Consider the following 18,950-nt stretch of genomic DNA (forward strand, 5'->3'; position numbering starts at 1 on the left):
AAATTTAAGTTTGTTTGACAGCATTGTGCATATTTCCAAGTGTAACTGATTGAAAGATATTAGCATGCCTCTAAAACGTGGTGGCAAAATTTGCATACTTCAGTTACTCATGGAAATTGAAGTGCAGAGATTGTTTCACAGTTCTAGTTACTCTTAGCATTAGGGAAAGAAGTAGAGGAGAAAACCTTTCTCATATACTATTAGTACCCATCAGCCACACAGAATCCAGTTTTGAGACACTCTTAGCAGTGGAGAACGTAATGCCAGCCTGATTTTAAAAAGCAATAAAAGTAATTTGAGTTTCCCTAGAGCATTCTGTACAGGTTTAATGCTGAAACATAAATTAATGCACTAAAAATGTGGGTTTAAAATTAGGGGAGGTGGGCAGGAGAGAAAATTACACACAAGTGATAGGATGCTGGCAAAACTGTGGTTTTAAGGAAGAATTGTAGCTTACCATGTCAACTTCTGGGGGCAAGTTAGTTAACTTAAGTGACATCACAAAAATAGAAATGCATTAGAAATAAATATATTAAAAAATCAGAGAATATGCTGAGTTGCAGGGGACCCATCAGGATCTGTGAGTCTTGGCCCTGCTCAGGACGCCCCACAAATCCTGCCGTGTGCTTGGGAGCACTTTCCAAATCCTACCTGAGCTCTCTTCATTACAATATAATATGCAAAAAAATCTTAAACATATGAATATATTAAATATGTATAGTTGAACTATAAATGTATTATAAATTAGCAAAACAAATAGGAATTTGCTGTTGCAGCGGGCGTGCGGGGCTCTCCGGCGGCAGCGGGGCTCGAACCCGCGGCTCTCCGGCCCCGCCCCGCCGCGGCCTTCCCGGGCAGCGCGCGGCCCTCCGGGGCGCCAGGGGGCGCTGCGCGCGCGCGGGCGGCGCTCCGTGCCGGCGGGCCCGTGAGGAGGCGCGCGGAGCCGCCGCCGTGTCCGTCATGGCGGCGGCGCTGTCGGGGCCGCTGCGCCCCGAGCTGGCCCAGGCCGTGTCCCAGGCGCGGGTCCTGGTGGTGGGGGCCGGCGGCATCGGCTGCGAGCTGCTCAAGAACCTGGTGCTCACCGGCTTCAGCAGCATTTACGTGGTGCGGGTCGATGCCGGGGCGGGGGCCGGGGCGCTCCGGGGCCGGCGGGCTGGCGGGCGGGGGGAGGCCGAGCCCGGGGCCGCGGTGCCGCTCGGCGGGGGCGCGGTGTCGGCGGGGCCGCTCCGCCGCCGCGGCGTGTGCGCGGTTTCGAAGCGCCCCGGCCCGCCAAAGCCGCCGCGGGACCGCCGGGCCGGGGCGCCACAAAGGGGCCGCGGCCTGCGCGCCATCGCCGCCCCCCTCAGCCCGGGCTCCCGCCGGGCGCGGGAGCTCCTCCTTCCCCGCCGAGGGCAGGCCGCCTTCTGGCAAGGCCGAGCATCTCCGCGAGCCCGCGGGTGGAGCCGCCCGGGAGACCGCGCTGTGCCGTGCCCGCTGCCCGGCGATATTTTGAAATTCTTTCGTTTTGCCGAGTGCCGCCTTTGCCGGTGCTGGGGGTGAGGGTCCGGTGATGAATTGCAGCGAGAAGCCCCCGGGAGAGGTGAACCGTGCTTTCAGACCCCGGGCTGTAAACCCGTCCGTGCTGGCGCTTCCCGCGGGCTCGTGCTTTCACTTTTGCTTCCAGATATTAATCTGTGAATGCGAACGGGAAGGGCAGATGTGAGAGGGTAGTAATGAAAAAGAGATAGTTTCACCGACAGTATTTCTCTCTGTGATTACCTGGTGTCCAGACCTTTATTGGTTTCGTACTGTAGTAAAGAAGAGCATACGGTTTTACATCCAGCTACAGCCTAGTCTGTTTCCTTCAATACCTTTTTGCTAACGTGCCCAGGAGTCACATCTGAGTTTTGTGTGACAGGTTGTGAGGAGTTTGGGTTTGCAGCCAGACTTGTTCAGCAGAGCAGCTTGTATCTAAAACCACATCAGCTTGTAGGAGAAAACAGTTACTGGTTTGCCTTGTTATTCTTACAGCTTGGGCTTTCCTACTGGAATGCTTTTTAAACTTGTAGAATATGTTTAATTCCAAATGTTCCTTTTGGTTTGAGAGCCTGTCCATTTTGAACATTGCACCAGGGAAATAAATAACTGCGGAGGAGTAGAAGCATTTTCTGCATTGTTGCTCTCTTTCCCCCCTACTCTGCTGTGTCAGTTATGTACTCCTGCAGTCCATTACAGCAGAGCTTAAAGCTCCTGATTTTCCAGTTGGTCATTGGCCATAAATCTCATCGGGGTGTTCCTGTTGTTTTCCCTGCTACAGTTTGGGGGTTGGCATTGCCTTTCCAGGCTGACTGGGGGGACTCCATTAACTTAAACCCATGTTGGATCTGCCTTCATGCAGCAGTATTGCTGGCAGTGTTTTAGGCAAGACATGATGTTTTGATAACAGAGAGAACAGGTGGGTACAAGACAAGGTGAGAGCAAAAGAAGACTTGTTACACAAAGAGGGAATTTGCTATTAGCAGAATAAAGTGCTTTTGTCAACATTTGTGAACTCTTCTCAGTTAATAAATATTAACAAACTTGAGCATCTGAAAATACTTTTTAAGTAAGTTGTGATTTTTTTTAAGACTATTAATACTCAAAATCAGTAGTTTTGAATACCAGATAACTTACTAATATGTGACTCAAGCATAGTGTTTAAAGGCATACCCTTGCCCTATGAATGAAGAACAAAATCATGTTTTTTCAGATCCAGGTCTGAATTAAGAGCATGAGTAAATGTTGTTAAGTGATGATGCCTTTTCTTCCAGGTTACCAAAACAGGAGCAGTGTAGTGGTCTTATAAGTGAGCTGTTAAATTGTCATCATTCTTAGCTAGACTGAAACTTCTGCTGAGGTCTAGTGGTCTCAAGTTTTCTCTCTGGAGAACTCCCTTTGCTCCCTTTAATGCTGTAATTCTTGTTCTCAGCAGGAGCTGATTGTTGCTTGTCATCCTCTTCAGTTGAAATATTCAAAGCTTTCTGGGTAGTGAAGGTTTTAACAGTGTTTTGCACTTTATTGTTTTCCCTTGAAGTTCTTGGGCTTTCTGGCTTTGGACTAAGCAAGCTTTCTGTGTGTCTTTTGAGGAAGGAACAGAGGTAGAAATGTGAATTATGCAAATACTATTTTCATGAAAAGAGACAAGGCTTTGGGTAGTTACTGTGATACAGTGGTAGGAATGTTTACAGTCTCAGCTCTATAATATATTTTCAAAACGTTGTATCTTTTGTTTGCTTTATTGCCACAGGTGCTTTTATTAACTGTTTAAATAAAACTCTGTAGCTGTTGCAGTTTTTAGTATGTTAAAACTTAGTCCTGCAATTGAAACTGTTCCCTTCAGAAAAGAGGTAGATTAATCCTGGGGTTTGATCTCTCGCGCAGAGGACGTTCACTGAGTGTGTACCGAGCTTTTTTCATAGTCCAGGTTTGGTTAATAAAGTCAGGAGCGTGTGAGAACAGCCTTCACACTGCACAGTCAGACTGAGTGCTCTCTGGGTAGCTGAAGCTGTGTCAGCATTACCTGTGGGAATTTGGGAGAAATATCTCTGACATATCTCAGAAAAATCTCTGAAATGTCTCAGAAAAACTCTCCTCATTAAAATGTTAAGGACAGGAGAAGACTGCTAACAAGAGTTGTTGATCAAAGAATCTTTAATTGCACAAAAAGTAGTGGTAACAAAGCTAGGAATAAATATCAGAGTTCTAGTTAAATCTTCTTAATTCTTGTGGGGACTAAAGAGACTGGAATTCATGCTGTTCCTGTGTATATATTAATAAATAGAAGCATAACTGTTAGGGGAGCTGCAGCCATGGCATCCTTTTGCTCTGTGCTGTATGTTTTTAAACTCTTTGATTGTGTGATTTGATTTCTTTTTTTATAAGTGGACTTCATAGTTTGTTAATGTGCACTTAGGCAGTTAGTCCTGGGGACAGGCAGTAAAAGCTTTTGCCCTGCAGTGTGTGTGTAAGATGGCTGTGCAGCCCTTGATTTACTGGTTCGGGTGCTCAGAGCCGTGCTCTGTAAGTGGAAGGACCAGTAGGTTTGGAGCAGCCTTTCCTGGGCCTGGGGGAAGCAGGAGGCAGGGCTCAGGGTGGGTGGTGCAGGGAGGGGCTGGCTGGACCTGTCTGATGGATTTCTGCAGTTCCCACCTGAGCTTGTGCTGTGCTCCTCGGGAATTGCTGCTGGACTCTTCATCCTGTGCAAGCAGGTGTTGACTTTCTGCTCACTGTGGGGGGGGGCACTTTCAGCAGGGGCTCTCTGCAGAAAGTTTGTTCTCATGTAGCCCTGCACTTTTGTCAGGGTCCCCTGTCAGCAGTCGTAGGTCACCACTTGTGCCTCTTCGGTTGCTGTAGGCCTGATGTGACGCCTTAAAGGTCTGAGAAGGGCTCTGCAAAGTTTCTGCCTTGTGGCCAACTGTCTTTTCTTCAAACTGTGTTAATGGTTTTGTTCCTTTTTTTCCTATGAAAGTGAAATGCCTTTCTTGTGTGTTTATAGATTGATTTGGATACTATTGATGTCAGCAATCTCAACAGACAGTTTCTGTTTCAGAAGAAACATGTTGGAAGATCAAAATCACAGGTGAGGAAAAAGTCAAAGCTTAAGCCTCATTACTCAGTATTATTTTATGGGTAGCGCTAGAAACATGTCACAGTTTAGTTTCTGCTGGGAGGAGGTAAGTGTTGGTTGGCTGATCGTGGCTATCCACAGCATTTCATTATTAAAGTACTTAAATCACTTAAGGTAGTCAACTTACTCGATACACAGCTGGTATCAAGTCTGTCTTTTAGAAGGAAGGAAGAAATAATAAGTGTTTTTTTTGTTTTCTTTTTTTTTTGTTTTGTTTCTAGGTTGCCAAGGAAAGCGTGTTACAGTTTTGTCCAGAAGCTAATATTATAGCTTACCATGATAGCATCATGAAGTATGTTTGGTTTTAAGCTCTAATTACATGTTTGATTTGCAAGTACTGTGTTATTTAAATGCTACAATGGTGTGCTTTAAGGTATTTTACAAAGCTTCCTCAGTAAGGAGAAATAGCTGTAAATGTGAATTACCACGCGCTTGAGTGGGAGTGTGGCTTTTGCATGGGTTTGAAGCTCTGGTAGTAAGCTGTAGTAATTTGTTTGTATTTGTTTTTAATTTTATTGGCAACATTTGCCATATGAGTTTCTACTCTGTAAGGATGTCCTGATGTCTTGAGCAATAATTAAATTAAGAGACATGTGAATCTTGAGTCTCTGATTAACAAAATTAAGTCCTCTGTGTGTGTAGGTAACTGTCATTTATATATGCCCCAAGTTGTTGAAATTTAGTCTTTATGATCTGCAACCAGTGAGTAGAGTACAAGATTATGTAGGGTTCCATTAGCTGTTCCCCATGTTTTAATTTATATTTGCCCCAGTTTCTAAACAAATTAATCTGTACCATGGAGGTTTGAACTCTGATGTTGCTATTAGCCAGTGAAACACTGACTCACTGCTTCCTTCTCTTGAAACTGTTAATCCTGTTTCCTCTTTTCTCTCTCTGCTTCTCCACCTTCTTCTTTAAGTCAGAAAAATGCAACATAAAGCTAACTGAAGTGTCAGCATTGAAGGTCCCACGTGTTGGCTCCTCAGGGGATGGCCACACAGTCAAACCAGTGGAGCTATCACAGCACAATGAATTATGCACAGTCTGATGAGCTGTGGTAATTACAGTGTGCATGTTTTAGCTACAGCTGATGGTTTTTAAGGTCAGTTACCACAGCTCAGCCAATTTACTCATTAGGTCAGAGTAGTTTAATCACTTTCCCTTGTCTGCCCGTTTCATTGGTCAAATTAGTACTAATTGCAGTAGCTTCCTTCCAGCAGCATAAAATTCATGCTTTCACCCAGCGTTAAAGTGGGCAGAAGACAAATGGGGCAGTTAAAGGGTAGCTAAATTTATAAATGTAAAAGATGTGTAATTTATCACACGAACATTGGTTGCATGTGTAGAGTTTCTGTTGTGCAGTAATAACCAACAGCTTGGATGTGCCATTTGAAATGTTGTTTTTGTTTTCCATAGCCCTGACTATAACGTAGAGTTCTTCCGCCAGTTTACGTTGGTTATGAATGCTCTGGATAACAGAGGTGAAGTTTTCACTATGATTTTATATTACAGATGTTGCTTGTTCCTTGCTGCAGTGTCCTTTGAATAAGCAGTATCCTCCTAACCCATCTGCAGCTGCACTAAGCCTCGTGTGCTTTGCTAGAGACTCGAAGGGGTGGTTAGTGCTTCTGCAGGTGTTCTGAGAGGAAATGTGCGCTGCTAACTCTGCTTCATGGGAGCTGCTGGGTACTGTGGGTACAGCGCAGCTTTAGGCAGCTGAGTTTGCTGTGTTTATTAATGTCCATGTATCTTGTGAGAATGGGAAACAGGGCTTTGTGAGAATGGTGTAGTGCTCTATAGAGAAACAAGGTATAATAAAGATAAGTGCATAGGATGCTAGTTTGAATTTGGAGAAGGAAAACTTCTTTTTTCTTAACTATTCAAATTTTTTCTTTAAAACCCTCTTGATTTGCAGCTGCCCGTAACCATGTGAACAGGATGTGTCTGGCTGCTGATATTCCTCTTATAGAGAGTGGAACTGCAGGCTACCTTGGACAAGTAACTGTTATCAAAAAGGTTAGGTGGGGTGTCACTCTTGTCATTGGCTATTTTAGACAACAGGGAGTGGGTGTTTGGAGATAGAGTTACAGTTCATCTGTTAATAGCCCAGATGATCAGTAGCCTTCTCAGGGTGACAAGTAAATGCTTCATTTTTCACCAGGGAGTGACAGAATGTTATGAATGTCAGCCTAAACCAACTCAGAAAACTTTCCCAGGCTGCACAATCCGAAATACGCCCTCGGAGCCTATCCATTGCATTGTGTGGGCCAAGTATTTGTTCAAGTAAGTGACCTTTTTAAAGAAACGGGTACTATGGTTCATTCTTTCAGTTTCTAAACATACAGAGAAAGAAATAAAATTGACACACTTTTTAAAAATATTTATTATAATGGATTTTAGATAGATTATGATGAAAACCTCCAGTTCCTTGACCTGGGTGCTGGGGTGATTAATAAAGATGGAAGATTGATTAGTATTTAGGCCTTGCTCTAATAGCACAGAAGATCTGGCAGAGTAGTTTGGCACATCAGCGTAGGTTGAAGTTGCTTTATTCTTCATCTTTGTATGAAGTAAGCACATTTTTCAGTTTAATGCATGTTTTAACAAGTTTGTTGGAATCTTGGATATCCCAGAGGTTCTAAAAATGCATTTAGTACTGCAGTGCAAGTATTAGGCTGGATATTGGGTGAGCTACTGAGTGAGTTATACAGAAACCTGTTTTGCTGAATTCATTTTTGTATTGGGCATTTTATGTTGCCTGTGTTAAGTCCATGTGTGATGAGTCCCAGCATTTTAAAAAGCAATGTATGAAGTGGCAGTCTGTCTGAAAGCAAGAATCATGAAATGAATATATATCCATTAGCAAATACGAGTCTTTAACCATATATGCTGAAATTCTGGTCTTGTTGTGTTTCTTAATTATTATATAGCCAGTTGTTTGGAGAAGAAGATGCTGATCAAGAAGTCTCACCTGACAGAGCTGATCCTGAAGCTGCCTGTGAGTGTGATATAAGCTGGGGGCTTACCCTGTTACTAAAATGTTCTGTTTCAGAGATTATGACTCCTTTCTGTGCATTTATTAAGGTTAGAGATTTCAACTCAATTTTCTTTAAAGAAGATTCTGTTTCTGGCCTCTGGGAGGCTTGTATTTTGAACAGAGTACTGAGTGCTATTTGTAGTCACTCTGCATTTCCCACTCCTAGCTGAGGGTTGCAAGGAACTTCAGGAATTGTGTTGGAGCTCTTCTAGCCTGCAACACCTCAGCATTAAGAAATATGTCCATTTTGAGTGATATTTTTATAGCTATTCAGTATTTTTCTGTAAGGACAGTAATCATAGTTACTATGAGGTGAATAAGCATCATTGTTGGTTGCTTCTTTTGGATCCTTTGATAGATGAATGGACTTGGGAGGGGGAGCTTAGAGGATCCACCAACTCTTCAAATTCTTTGAACATCAGATAGTGATCACTGGACAGGTTGTTCCTGCAGGAAGTGCAGAATGAAATAGGTGAGTCTCAACAAGAGTGGCAGTATAAAGTCACTTAAAACAATGGCTGAAGTAGTTGACAGGTAGCAAGTGCAATGAGTAAGGACAGCAGGGCAGTTACAGGAGTGCTGAGCTGGAGCCTGGCGTCTGCAGTGACAGACTGCCCACGGTCAGGGTGCTGTGGTCACACGGGGGTGGCAGTGTCCAGCTTTGACCCCAGCTGGCAGCTCGGCACTGCACAGCCCTCGCTCACTGCCCTGCCCAGAGCAGGGAGAGCCACACAGAAAGTGAACCTCACAGGCTGGGATAAGAACAGCTAATAATGGAAACAAATGTGTAATACTATTGATCACAACTGGAATTGAGAGAGGGGGAATAAAACTCAAACAAGTGACTCCCCGCTGGCCAGTGGATGCTTAGCCAGTTCCCAGGCAGAGATCAGCCCCTCTCAGCTAACTCCCCCTGTTTATGTGCTGAGTAGGGTGTTCTGAGGTCTGGAATCCCTGTGGCCGGTTCAGGTCAGCTGTCCTGGCTCTGCTCCCTCCCAGCTCCTTGTGCTCCTGCTCACTGGCAGAGCACGGGAAACTGAAAAGCCCTTAACTTGGAGTAACCTCTTGGCAACAGCTGAAACATCAGCCTGTTACCACATTATCTTGTGCAGAATCCAAAACACAGCACCAGGCCGCCTACTAGAAAGAAAATGAACTCTCTCCCAGCCCAAACCAGGACATCCAGGAAAGAGTTAATGCAACATTTATTAGGGAAGTCGTGCCCAGCAGGGTTCTGGGGGCCCGTGGAAGGAATCAGCAAGCCTGTGTAGAGTGAGTCTGGTTTAGGCTGTTCTGAATGTCCAGGGGGCAGATCCAAAAACTGTTGAGTGGAACCTGAGGGACATAAGCAGCCAAGGGGGTAAAAAAGGCTGAAGATCCTGAAGTGGATCAACTACTTGAATGATGAAGGTAAATGGTGATTAGAGGAGTCTCAGGTGGGAGATGTGTGCTGTTCAGCACAGATGATTAGGCAAAGTCACTCGAGAGTCAAAAAGATGAAACCTAACTTCAAAAAGTGGTAGAAAGCTTTGCAATACAGAATGACTGGGCAATGGTAGGTGAGGCAGATAAATATGAAATAATGCAAGTGATGCACTGGTAAAAGGGGGGAAATATTCCCAAATTTACACATAAAGTGATGGTCTCTGAGTTGATTTTTCTCATTTAGTTGCGATTATTAATAAATAGTTCTATGAAAACATCAACCTGATTATTAGAAATCATGATAGCAATTATTAGATGTGACTGGGAAAGAAAGAAAATTATTAGCATCTCTATTGAGAATTTTTTTTTGTATAAAAAGAACCAGAGATAGGAAACCTATTTGTTTTAAATTTGTTTTGAAAACCCAACCAAACTAAGACTCTTTAGCCAGAAAAGAGACTACTAAGAGGGGGTGGTAAGAGATTTCTGAAGTAGCAACATTATGTGGAGAGAATTAGTGGGAAACAATTGTTCATTGATTCTGCCAATAAAAGAGTTGGGTGATACCAGGTTAAGTCAGTGAGTTGCAGTTTCAGAGGCAAAGAGGAACAAGCACCCTGTGCCTAATTCAGCTTTTGTTGGGTGCAATACAGCCATTTTTTGCTCCCTGCATAATTTTGGTAATTGACTCTGGGGGTAATATTTGGATGGGATTCTTTTTTAATTTAAAATATTGGTTTTCACTTTGTTACTAGGGGAGCCAGCAGAAGCAGAAGCCAGAGCACTAGCATCCAATGAAGATGGTGAGATTAAACGTGTTTCAACTAAGGAGTGGGCTAAATCCACTGGCTATGATCCAGTTAAACTTTTTACTAAGGTACTTCTTTACCCCAAATAAATGTCTTTATTTGAAATGCATGAGGTTCTGTAAAGTTAAGTCAAACTTGAGCTTGGACATTTAATGCTAGCCATCAATTATGTGATCCTGTTTTGACATCCACCAGTTTTGCTGTTGTGTTGGTCTCTTGCAACGTTTGCTTCTTTTAAGGATTCCATCTGCATCTGTGGAGATGGCTGCAGCAGCCTGGCCACTCTGTGCAGACCAAACTCCATGGTGTTGCTTTTAATGGGAAAGGGTCTGTTTGACCTCTGGAGTTGCACTGGGCATAATCAGAACCAGTCTGGGGATTTCAAAGCTATCAGTCATCTGTGCATTATCAGGCTCTGGCATAAGAAAAGACAAACTGATTTAGGAGTTTTTGTTCTAAGTAGTTTCTGAAAGTGGATAAATAGAGGAAATGAACTTGACTGTAATGTTCATAGGTAGCAATAACTTTTCTTTGGAAATTCATTGGCATGTTCGTTCATGTCTCAGAGGGGGCATAGGGGCATACAAAGAACTGTAGGGATGGCTTCAGTAGACAGGTAAACCACTTTTTGAACTAGTGTTTCTTGATTTTTCACTTTACTCCTCCCCAGATTAATCAGAGCTATGTCTGCTCTATGCAATGAGTGTTAGAGAGTCGGGAATAAGATTGGAGAATCTGTTTTATGTAGTTGAAAATACTGTCAAGGAGAAAATCAAAACCTCATCAATGTAATGCTGATTTTTCAGTGTCTTTTTTCCCCCTTTAAATTGATTTTTTTTCATGTTTCCTAGCTTTTCAAAGATGACATTAGATATCTGCTGACAATGGATAAGCTGTGGAGGAAAAGAAAGCCTCCAGTGCCACTGGACTGGGCTGAGGTACAAAAGCAAGGTAACTGTCCCTCCTCCTACTGTACATTTGTAAATAATACCTGTTGTTTATTAATGCATCTCTGTGATACGTACATTTTTTTACTGTTGAGATGTGATAATGAACATATTAGTTCTTTACACTTCCTGAAGATTTCAAATCTTTCTCTGTATAGACAACACTTTCTTTAAGACTGTTTTGCAGTTGCTGTTTTAGATGCTCAGTATTGGCTGTAGAAAATACACATTTAATAAAATTATGTCAGCTTATTCTAGGACACCTTACTGTAAGCACTTATAAGATTTATCTCTGCAAGTTGTTTGGTTGAAAATTTACATTTGCTGTAATTGGTGCATGTTTAGGTGACTGATAGCATAGCTGTAGTTGCAGTTTTAAATGCAGATTTGTTATAAAATGTTTGGGCTACTGTAGGTTAAGGATATTGTTCTTCAATTTAGAAAATACTGAATTCTGATTAAATTGGAAAGTTATTTGAGAGAATTTCTGTGGACCTTACAAATATTCCTGATCTTATTTTTTTTCTCTTTTTCCCCAAAGAGCAAAACATACCTGACCAGCAGAATGAGAGCTCTGCAGTGCTGAAGGATCAGCAGGTTCTCAATGTCAGGAGCTATGCAGACCTGTTTTCAAAGAGTGTTAAAACCCTGAGTCTTCACCTGGCTGAGAAGGCCGATGGAGAAGCACTTATATGGGATAAGGTTAGTTTGCCATGTATGAACTCCACTTGGGTAATACAAGTGTTAGTGGCTCATTCCGTGTCCTTCAAAAGTGATACTACTTAACACAAAACTGTCTGGCACCTTGTGGAAACAGTTTCCATATGTAAACAAATACATTCTTGAAACACTATATTGTGTAACTCACTGAGGGTAGGGATTAACTGCTGTGGTGGGAATCACTTCATTCACCAAATTCTCCTGCTCATAAAAGCACAAATTCACAAGTATTTGTCATGTTTTGATTTTTGAAAATATTTAAATAATGCAGCTTCATTTTTCCCTTCTTACCTGTTTCCAATACATGCTCTTAGCCAGGTGTCAGTAGCTGGGGGTTTACTGAGGTTATGAGCAATCAGCTGATGATGGGTGTGCAATACAAGTTCTGTTAAAGAAGGCAAAAATCATCCCTTTTATCTTTATACTGGCAGTATCACTTCCAGTCATCATTTGGCATAAGAAAAAGTAATCTGTAAATGAAGGGGGGGTTGGGGGGGCAAAATATTAGAATGTTACTACGACCAGTAGTACAAATACTTCTCTCTGAAACACCCAGTGTTTGAAACTGATTCACAGTTAAAATTCAATGTTGAAAATCTTTGAAACATTGTAAGACTTAGGATTTCAATATTTTTATAACGTACAAGGCATTTTATTAGTACAGATATACAAATTTGCTACTAAAATATATGTTTAGAATCCGTAGTTAGTAAAGTACGACTGCTCTGAGTACACCATCTGAATGAGGAAGTATATTGACTTTGAAATGGAATTTTGTACAGGTTTTTTTTTTAATTCTGGTTTTCAAGGTTTTAGGAACTATGTGTCGCAAACTCTTTCTAATGAGTAATCTGATTTTTAAATGCTTTTTGTATTAACTTCTTTTTAGGATGACCCTTCTGCCATGGATTTTGTCACTGCTGCAGCAAACCTCAGGATGCATGTTTTTGGAATGAATATGAAGAGCAGATTTGATATCAAGTGTAAGGATAAAATGGAACATTGTTTTATTTAAATTACAATCTTCTTGCTTTCTTCTGCTGTTAAAAATCTGCATACTGGTTTGTTTTGCAGCAATGGCAGGAAATATTATCCCAGCTATAGCTACTACCAATGCAGTGATAGCTGGCCTGATAGTGCTGGAGGGTTTGAAGATTTTATCGGGGAAAATAGATCAGTGTAGAACGGTAAGTAAGAATAAAATGCTTTTGCTTTCTTGCTATTTATTATTTGTTTAAAAGTTACAGTTAATGTTTTTTCACTATTGTGTAGTTTTAGTGTCCCTCACTTGTTGCTTCAGTAGATTCTGAATATGCTGGGAACTTTCAGTCACAATGAAAAGAGAAGTGCAGGTCTTAAGGATCAATAAATTCCTATGAGTTAATAAAAATTTACTGCTGGATAGGAGAGAGAGCCAGGCTGCCATCACTTGCAGTGCGGTTGTTTGGTGTTAGAGCTGTTGGCAGGAGCTGCTCAGTCAGCACGGGCTGCACTGGCCGTGTGAGACTCCTGCTCAGCAGGCACAGCAGAGAGGGTTAGGAAACAGGACAGCCTGTCAGACCAGGATTTCCAGAGAAATCTGCAGGAAAACAGGCTTTGGACATGCTGGTAATTACAGAATAACCTGATTTCTTCTTGTCTGTCCTCAAGATTTTTCTGAACAAGCAGCCAAATCCCAGGAAGAAGCTGTTGGTTCCTTGTGCTTTGGATCCACCAAATCCCAATTGTTATGTATGTGCAAGTAAGCCAGAAGTGACTGTGAAACTTAACACACACAAAGTTACTGTGTTGACACTCCAGGATAAGGTAAATCTTGAGCTACAGTTACAGCTTTCATTTCGAATCTAATACTGTAAATTATTAAAATTAGATATTTGCTGTATATTATATTATACAATATATACGGTGTATTTTGACCTAGCATCTCCTGTTTATATTTTATATATATTTCTCTCAGCTACAATAAGAGCTGATTAGCCAATAGGCTCCTTGCCCAGGTGTGTTGTATGTCTTGTGAAAGAATGTTTGTATTTTATAAATTTTGGTGGTTTTAAAGCCTATTCATATCTGAGAGTAAAAAAACAAAACTTGCATTTCAGTTGAAAGTTCAGTGGCTATATTACAGTTGTGGTCACAGTTGATTTGTAATTCTGTCCTTTTATGAAGTATTCTAAAAAATTTTCTAGCTTATGTGAACCTGTAAGTATCAGCCCTCAAAAATATAACAATTTTGTTTGTGGAAGTGAACAAAAAAGTATAGGCTTTCAGTAGATGCCTGAAAATGAGCTAGAATAATAAAGTCAACATAATTCAGGAAATTTTTTAATAAATATTTTTGATTCAGAGATTGAATATATTTTAATATATTTGTATTTTCAGATACTGAAAGAAAAATTTGCTATGGTAGCACCAGATGTACAAATAGATGATGGAAAGGGAACTATCCTGATCTCTTCAGAAGAAGGTGAAACAGAAGGTATGTATGCTCCTGAGGGTCTGGGCTAAGAGAAGAGACTCTACAGAGCAGGTGTGTAGCAGATGTTGCAGTGCTCACCCTGTGGACTAGTATTTGAAGAGGACTGGGTTTGCAGGTGTTTGGAGTGGCTTGAGGACAGCCAGGGCTATTGTGTGCAAGCTGCATGTGCAGCTCAGCTTTCCTGCACAAAGCACTGCTCAGCTGGTGTGTCAGGATTCCTTTCAGGAACAGGTACCTGCCTGCAAGCCCCCTGCATTTGCTGGCTCGTAGATGGTTCTCTGTTCATGGTGCCAGAAAGCATCTCCAAAATATTCCCAAATGCAGTAATTGCGAAGTGCTTGAATGTTATGGCATGAGGAGTAAATAAATCAAACTTCACAAGTAGCTTTAACTCCTAATAGGATTAAATGTCAGCTTTTAATTTAAATATAGCTAATACATGTTAATCTTATGTTCCTACATAAAAGTTCTGGAGTACTCCATATTTGTTCAGGTGTAAAGGTCTTTCTATAAATAGCTCTGTACACTGCAGGTTTTTACTGTTTTTGTAGCAAATAACCACAGGAAATTATCAGACTTTGGCATTCGAAATGGAAGTCGACTACAAGCAGATGATTTCCTTCAGGACTATACTCTGTTAATCAATGTGCTTCATAGGTAAGGACTCTGAAATAAAGATGTTTTGTGTAAATACATAGAATGGCTCCACAGGGAATTTTTCACTCACCATTTAAATACATGAACGAAGTTCAAAGATTAGGCTGCTGAAAGGAAATATAGAGGCAAAAGAGGAATGGTTAAATGGTTATTTTTTATGAAATTATAGTTAAAGGGGTTTTGTTTGGTTTGGTTTTGTGTCTTTTTTGTTGTAGTCTTGTTGTGGTTTTGTTTTTTATAACAATAACTGAAAGAGTTTTATTTCAGTAATTTGTTGTTACACAACATAAGAATACATTGCAAAAACAAATTAACCTTTGGGGCAACAAACAAGCAAGAAACTGGCATTAAAAAAAACCCCTAAAATTTAGAAAGGCAAAAAACCCCAGCCTGCTAGGACAACAGATGCTCTGCTTGACTACCTGTGTTCACAAGTCCCTCTGAACTTGTTGGGGTGTATATTTAGCCCTGGGGAAGTAATGGACACACAAAGAAACTCACTGCACGTTCAGTGGGAGGAGGGCTGTGCTGTTAAGGAAGAAAGATAAGCTCAGGCAATGTTTTTTCTGATTCCTAAGCATTTGGAGTTGGTAGCACTGGGTGGAATGGTGTTTAGGAACAGACAAAGCATAAATTATAAAAGAGGACTGAACTTTCCTCTTTTTTAGTATGTTTTCCCATTTTGTCGCAGTTGCAGGGTGCTCTAATACTTGAATGGGTTGGGTTTTTGTGTAAAAGACAGGATTTTTTTTTTTCCTGGCTGTTTAAAAGCATGTGTATTTTCCTGCAGTGAAGACTTAGAAAAAGATGTGGAATTTGAAGTTGTTGGTGATACCCCTGAAAGAATTGGCCCTAAACCATCAGAACCAACATCCAGGAACATTAGCAACGGTAGTGATGATGGAGCACAACCCTCAACATCAACAGGTAATCAAAACTAATCAATATTAAACAAAACAGTCCTTCTCTAGTTCAGTCCAGTTAAAGTTGTCTTCAGTTGTGTGATTTAATTTTGCCAGTACACAGTAAAAGGCATTTAAGTTGCCTCTCTGTACAACTAATACTAAATAGAAAAATGCACATTTACAATTTTTACAAAGAGCACAAAAAGCACAGAAGTTTATAGTACATAAACTTTGAAATTGTTATTTACCTGGTGTTCCTTTGCCTGCAAGATATGTGCACAGATTTAAGACACAAAGTATGTAGTCCCTTCCCTCTTGTGTGAGGGAAAACTAAAATTTAAGAGTATTGCTAAAATTTCCTCTGAATTGTATTAAAAATTGCATAATTTAACATAATTATGAGTTTTTACAGTGAATTTGTGTTTCAAACCGAACAAAATCCACTAGATGTCTTTGAAGTTCACATTTGGCTCTCCCCTTCCCCATACTATCCATTGTTATCCTTCAGCTCTGTAAGTCCGCTCACCCTTCCGCTTCTCCCTCTCTTTGAGACTTCTGTCTGCTGGAATGTGGCCTCTCCTGGAGTTCTGATGCAGTAGGGAAAGGAAAGGCTGCTCTAGAGCTTGCTGTGTGCAAAACTTCTTTTCCCAGCAACTGCTGCAGACAGCAACAATTCTTCTGCTTTGTACATGCAAAAAAAAGTTGTGCTAACTAACATATTTCCCATATTTTTGGCTTATTGCAGTATTTTCCACACCTGTAGCAAAGAAGGAATACCAGTGTGAAAACCATGTTTTAGAGTAATTTCAGGGACATTTAAGATACTCTTGTGTGGATGTGACAGTCTGGTCAGAGAGAGAGAAAGCTAGATAAGCTTTCCCATGAATTGGTTTGAGGGAGCTGGAGAGAAAGAATTGTAAACAATCCACAGGTTTTTTAACGAGCTGTTTTCCCATAAGGGTGTTTACCAAAAGGGTGGTTTCTTAATTAACCAACGGTGACGGTGTTTTGATTAAAGGGCCAATCAGGTCCACCTGCAGTGAACTAGAGTATAAAAAGGAATGGGTTCCTAATAAAATTATTATTATTACCCTTCTGAGAATGCCTGGAGTGTGTCACTCATTTATCAGTGTCATTTCTGACTCAACGGTGACACTCTTGCAGTTGCATGGCAAAGACTGTGGATAAAGAATGCTCCAATTTTTATGTAGGAAAACTGGTTTGAGAGTAGACTGCATCCATTGCAGGATCCATTTGAATCCCAGCCACCTCTTTTGCAGCTCCAGAGCAGGAGGACGTGGTGATTGTTGACTCTGAGGACGAAGGCACTTCCAGCAACGCTGACGATGTGGAGAGCAGGAGCCGCAAGAGGAAGCTGGACAAGGGCTGCGAGTGCGTGGAGGCCAAGAGAGCGCGCGCCGAGCAGGAGCAGGACGACCTCATGATCGTGGAGTCTGAGGATGAGGGGGCTGCCAGCAGCCTCGGGGAGGAGGAGAGCAGGAGCCACAAGAGGAAACTTGAAGAGAAAGGGTGCGAGTGCGTCGGGGCGAAGAGCGTGTGCTGAGCTAAGAGCAAGATGAAGAGCATTTAGGGGAACCTCCAAAGGCCCCTTGACAAAGTGATTCACATAATGTCATACTGTAACAGCAGATTGTGGTGGGATGTGAAAAATGTCCAGAACTAGACTAACTCTAAGGCCTTGGTTCAAAGTGGATACCAAATTGCTGGCTGAAATAATTTGTGTCTGTTTCTCTTTATGATAAAACTCTCGCATCAATAGACTCGGAAAGTTTTATCTGTATTCCATATATTAAATGTAGTGGAAACATAGTCTATGAATACCTACAGATAAGTATTTACCTAAACAGTTATGAAAACAGCATGGTATTTTTGTGTAAATACCTTTTAGGTATTATCCAACAGGACAAAAAAAACCTACTTTTGTTTAGTGAAAGGGCCATCACCAGATGCCCACATTTTAAGCAACTGCATTTTTTATTTTTGAGTGATTACCTTTGAAGTTTCCCAGCAGTTGCCTGCCTGCACATTTGCTTATCCCTTTCTGAGGCCATGTTGCAAGTGTGACTGCTCGACCTCCAGCATTCACAAAATCACAGATGCTTGAAGAATAACATTTTTAGCCTAGTCCTAAACATTTTTCACACCCCGAACAAGTAAAGAAAATCCAACAAAGCAAATTAGTGCCACGTTCTAACAGTGTTCTTGAACATCAGCTGGCACTATGTACATTACTGTAAAACTGTTAATTTACTCCAGTTTTTCAGCTCGTACTGCCTGGTATGTCAATGTAAGAAGCAAATTTTTGTGTATTGTTACAGTTTCAGGTTATTTATATTTGATGTTTTGTAAACTCAGATACTACTACTATACTGTACATCTGATGGACCAAATAAATAACATCTGAAATACTTGCTATATTTGCTTGCACAGTCCAAAATTATGCTGACTTATGGGATTTTACAATGTATAGCCTTCAAAAATTACTGTATTATTTCCATTTTTCTAAACATAACCTAGTAGTACAGAACTTGAGCTTCACTTGTTTGAGGTGAAAGGGGAATTTTTTTAATAAAACTTTTGTGAATGTTTTTTTTTCTTGGACAATCAATTATTGGGCTCTTCAGCTGCAGCAGTTGCGCCACCACACACACGCTTTCACCACCTCATGCCTTCAGAAGGAAGATAGCTCTGATTATACATTGCACTTCATGTGGAGGACAAAAGTGTCATGTTTAGAATCGGTGTCTTAAATCCTACTGCATTTGTCTTGGTAACTCTCAGAATTGTCACTGTTGGTTTTCAAAATGCATTAATTGGCCATTTCTGTCACTGTACCAAAAGAATCTCCCACTTTTGTGCCAGGGACCCAAAACTGCTCCCAGTCATAGGTGAGTGTGCAGTGAGCCTTACAGAGCACAGCAGTTGAGCAGCAAGATTTAGTCTGTTACAGTTTGCACAATGAGTGAACTGTAAAGCAAATGTGAATTTTACAGGAGAATGTTAAAAAAGCAAAGGCCAGCTCATCGTTGTGTTCAAATTGCCAGTGCTGTGCAAAACAGCTTCTATGAGGCAATTAATGTTTTCTTTCTTCTTTTAGGCAGTAACAGTCATATGCAGTGGCTTGTTTGGAGGCATAATAGTTCACAGTGAAATCCTTTTGAGTGAGTTGCTTCTTGGCTGGCAGGAGTGAAGACTGAGGTAAAGAGGTAAATAAGATGTTAGAGAAAGGATTGCAGTGCTACAGTGGAAAACTTCTTGCCATAAACAGCTGAAGCATGAGAATTTAATGTCTGATGACATCTTCCAAA

At 41.3% G+C, this 18,950-nt stretch overlaps 1 protein-coding gene across 1 annotated transcript; it reads left to right on the top strand.

The window, feature by feature from the left end:
• The first annotated feature begins 713 nt into the window (after positions 1–713).
• UBA2 (ubiquitin like modifier activating enzyme 2) lies at positions 714–18,231 on the top strand. Its single transcript, XM_038148259.1, is given in 18 exon segments — positions 714–781; positions 783–1,104; positions 4,514–4,597; positions 4,867–4,937; positions 6,062–6,126; positions 6,561–6,661; positions 6,807–6,928; positions 7,576–7,643; positions 9,863–9,984; positions 10,768–10,867; positions 11,405–11,565; positions 12,473–12,566; positions 12,658–12,770; positions 13,234–13,389; positions 13,963–14,059; positions 14,611–14,716; positions 15,507–15,643; positions 16,902–18,231. Coding segments are annotated over 18 exon segments (2,271 nt in total). The 3' UTR covers positions 17,186–18,231.
• The last annotated feature ends 719 nt before the right edge of the window (positions 18,232–18,950 follow it).

The sequence above is a fragment of the Motacilla alba genome, chromosome 11, assembly GCF_015832195.1.
Source record: "Motacilla alba alba isolate MOTALB_02 chromosome 11, Motacilla_alba_V1.0_pri, whole genome shotgun sequence".
Taxonomy (NCBI): domain Eukaryota; kingdom Metazoa; phylum Chordata; class Aves; order Passeriformes; family Motacillidae; genus Motacilla; species Motacilla alba.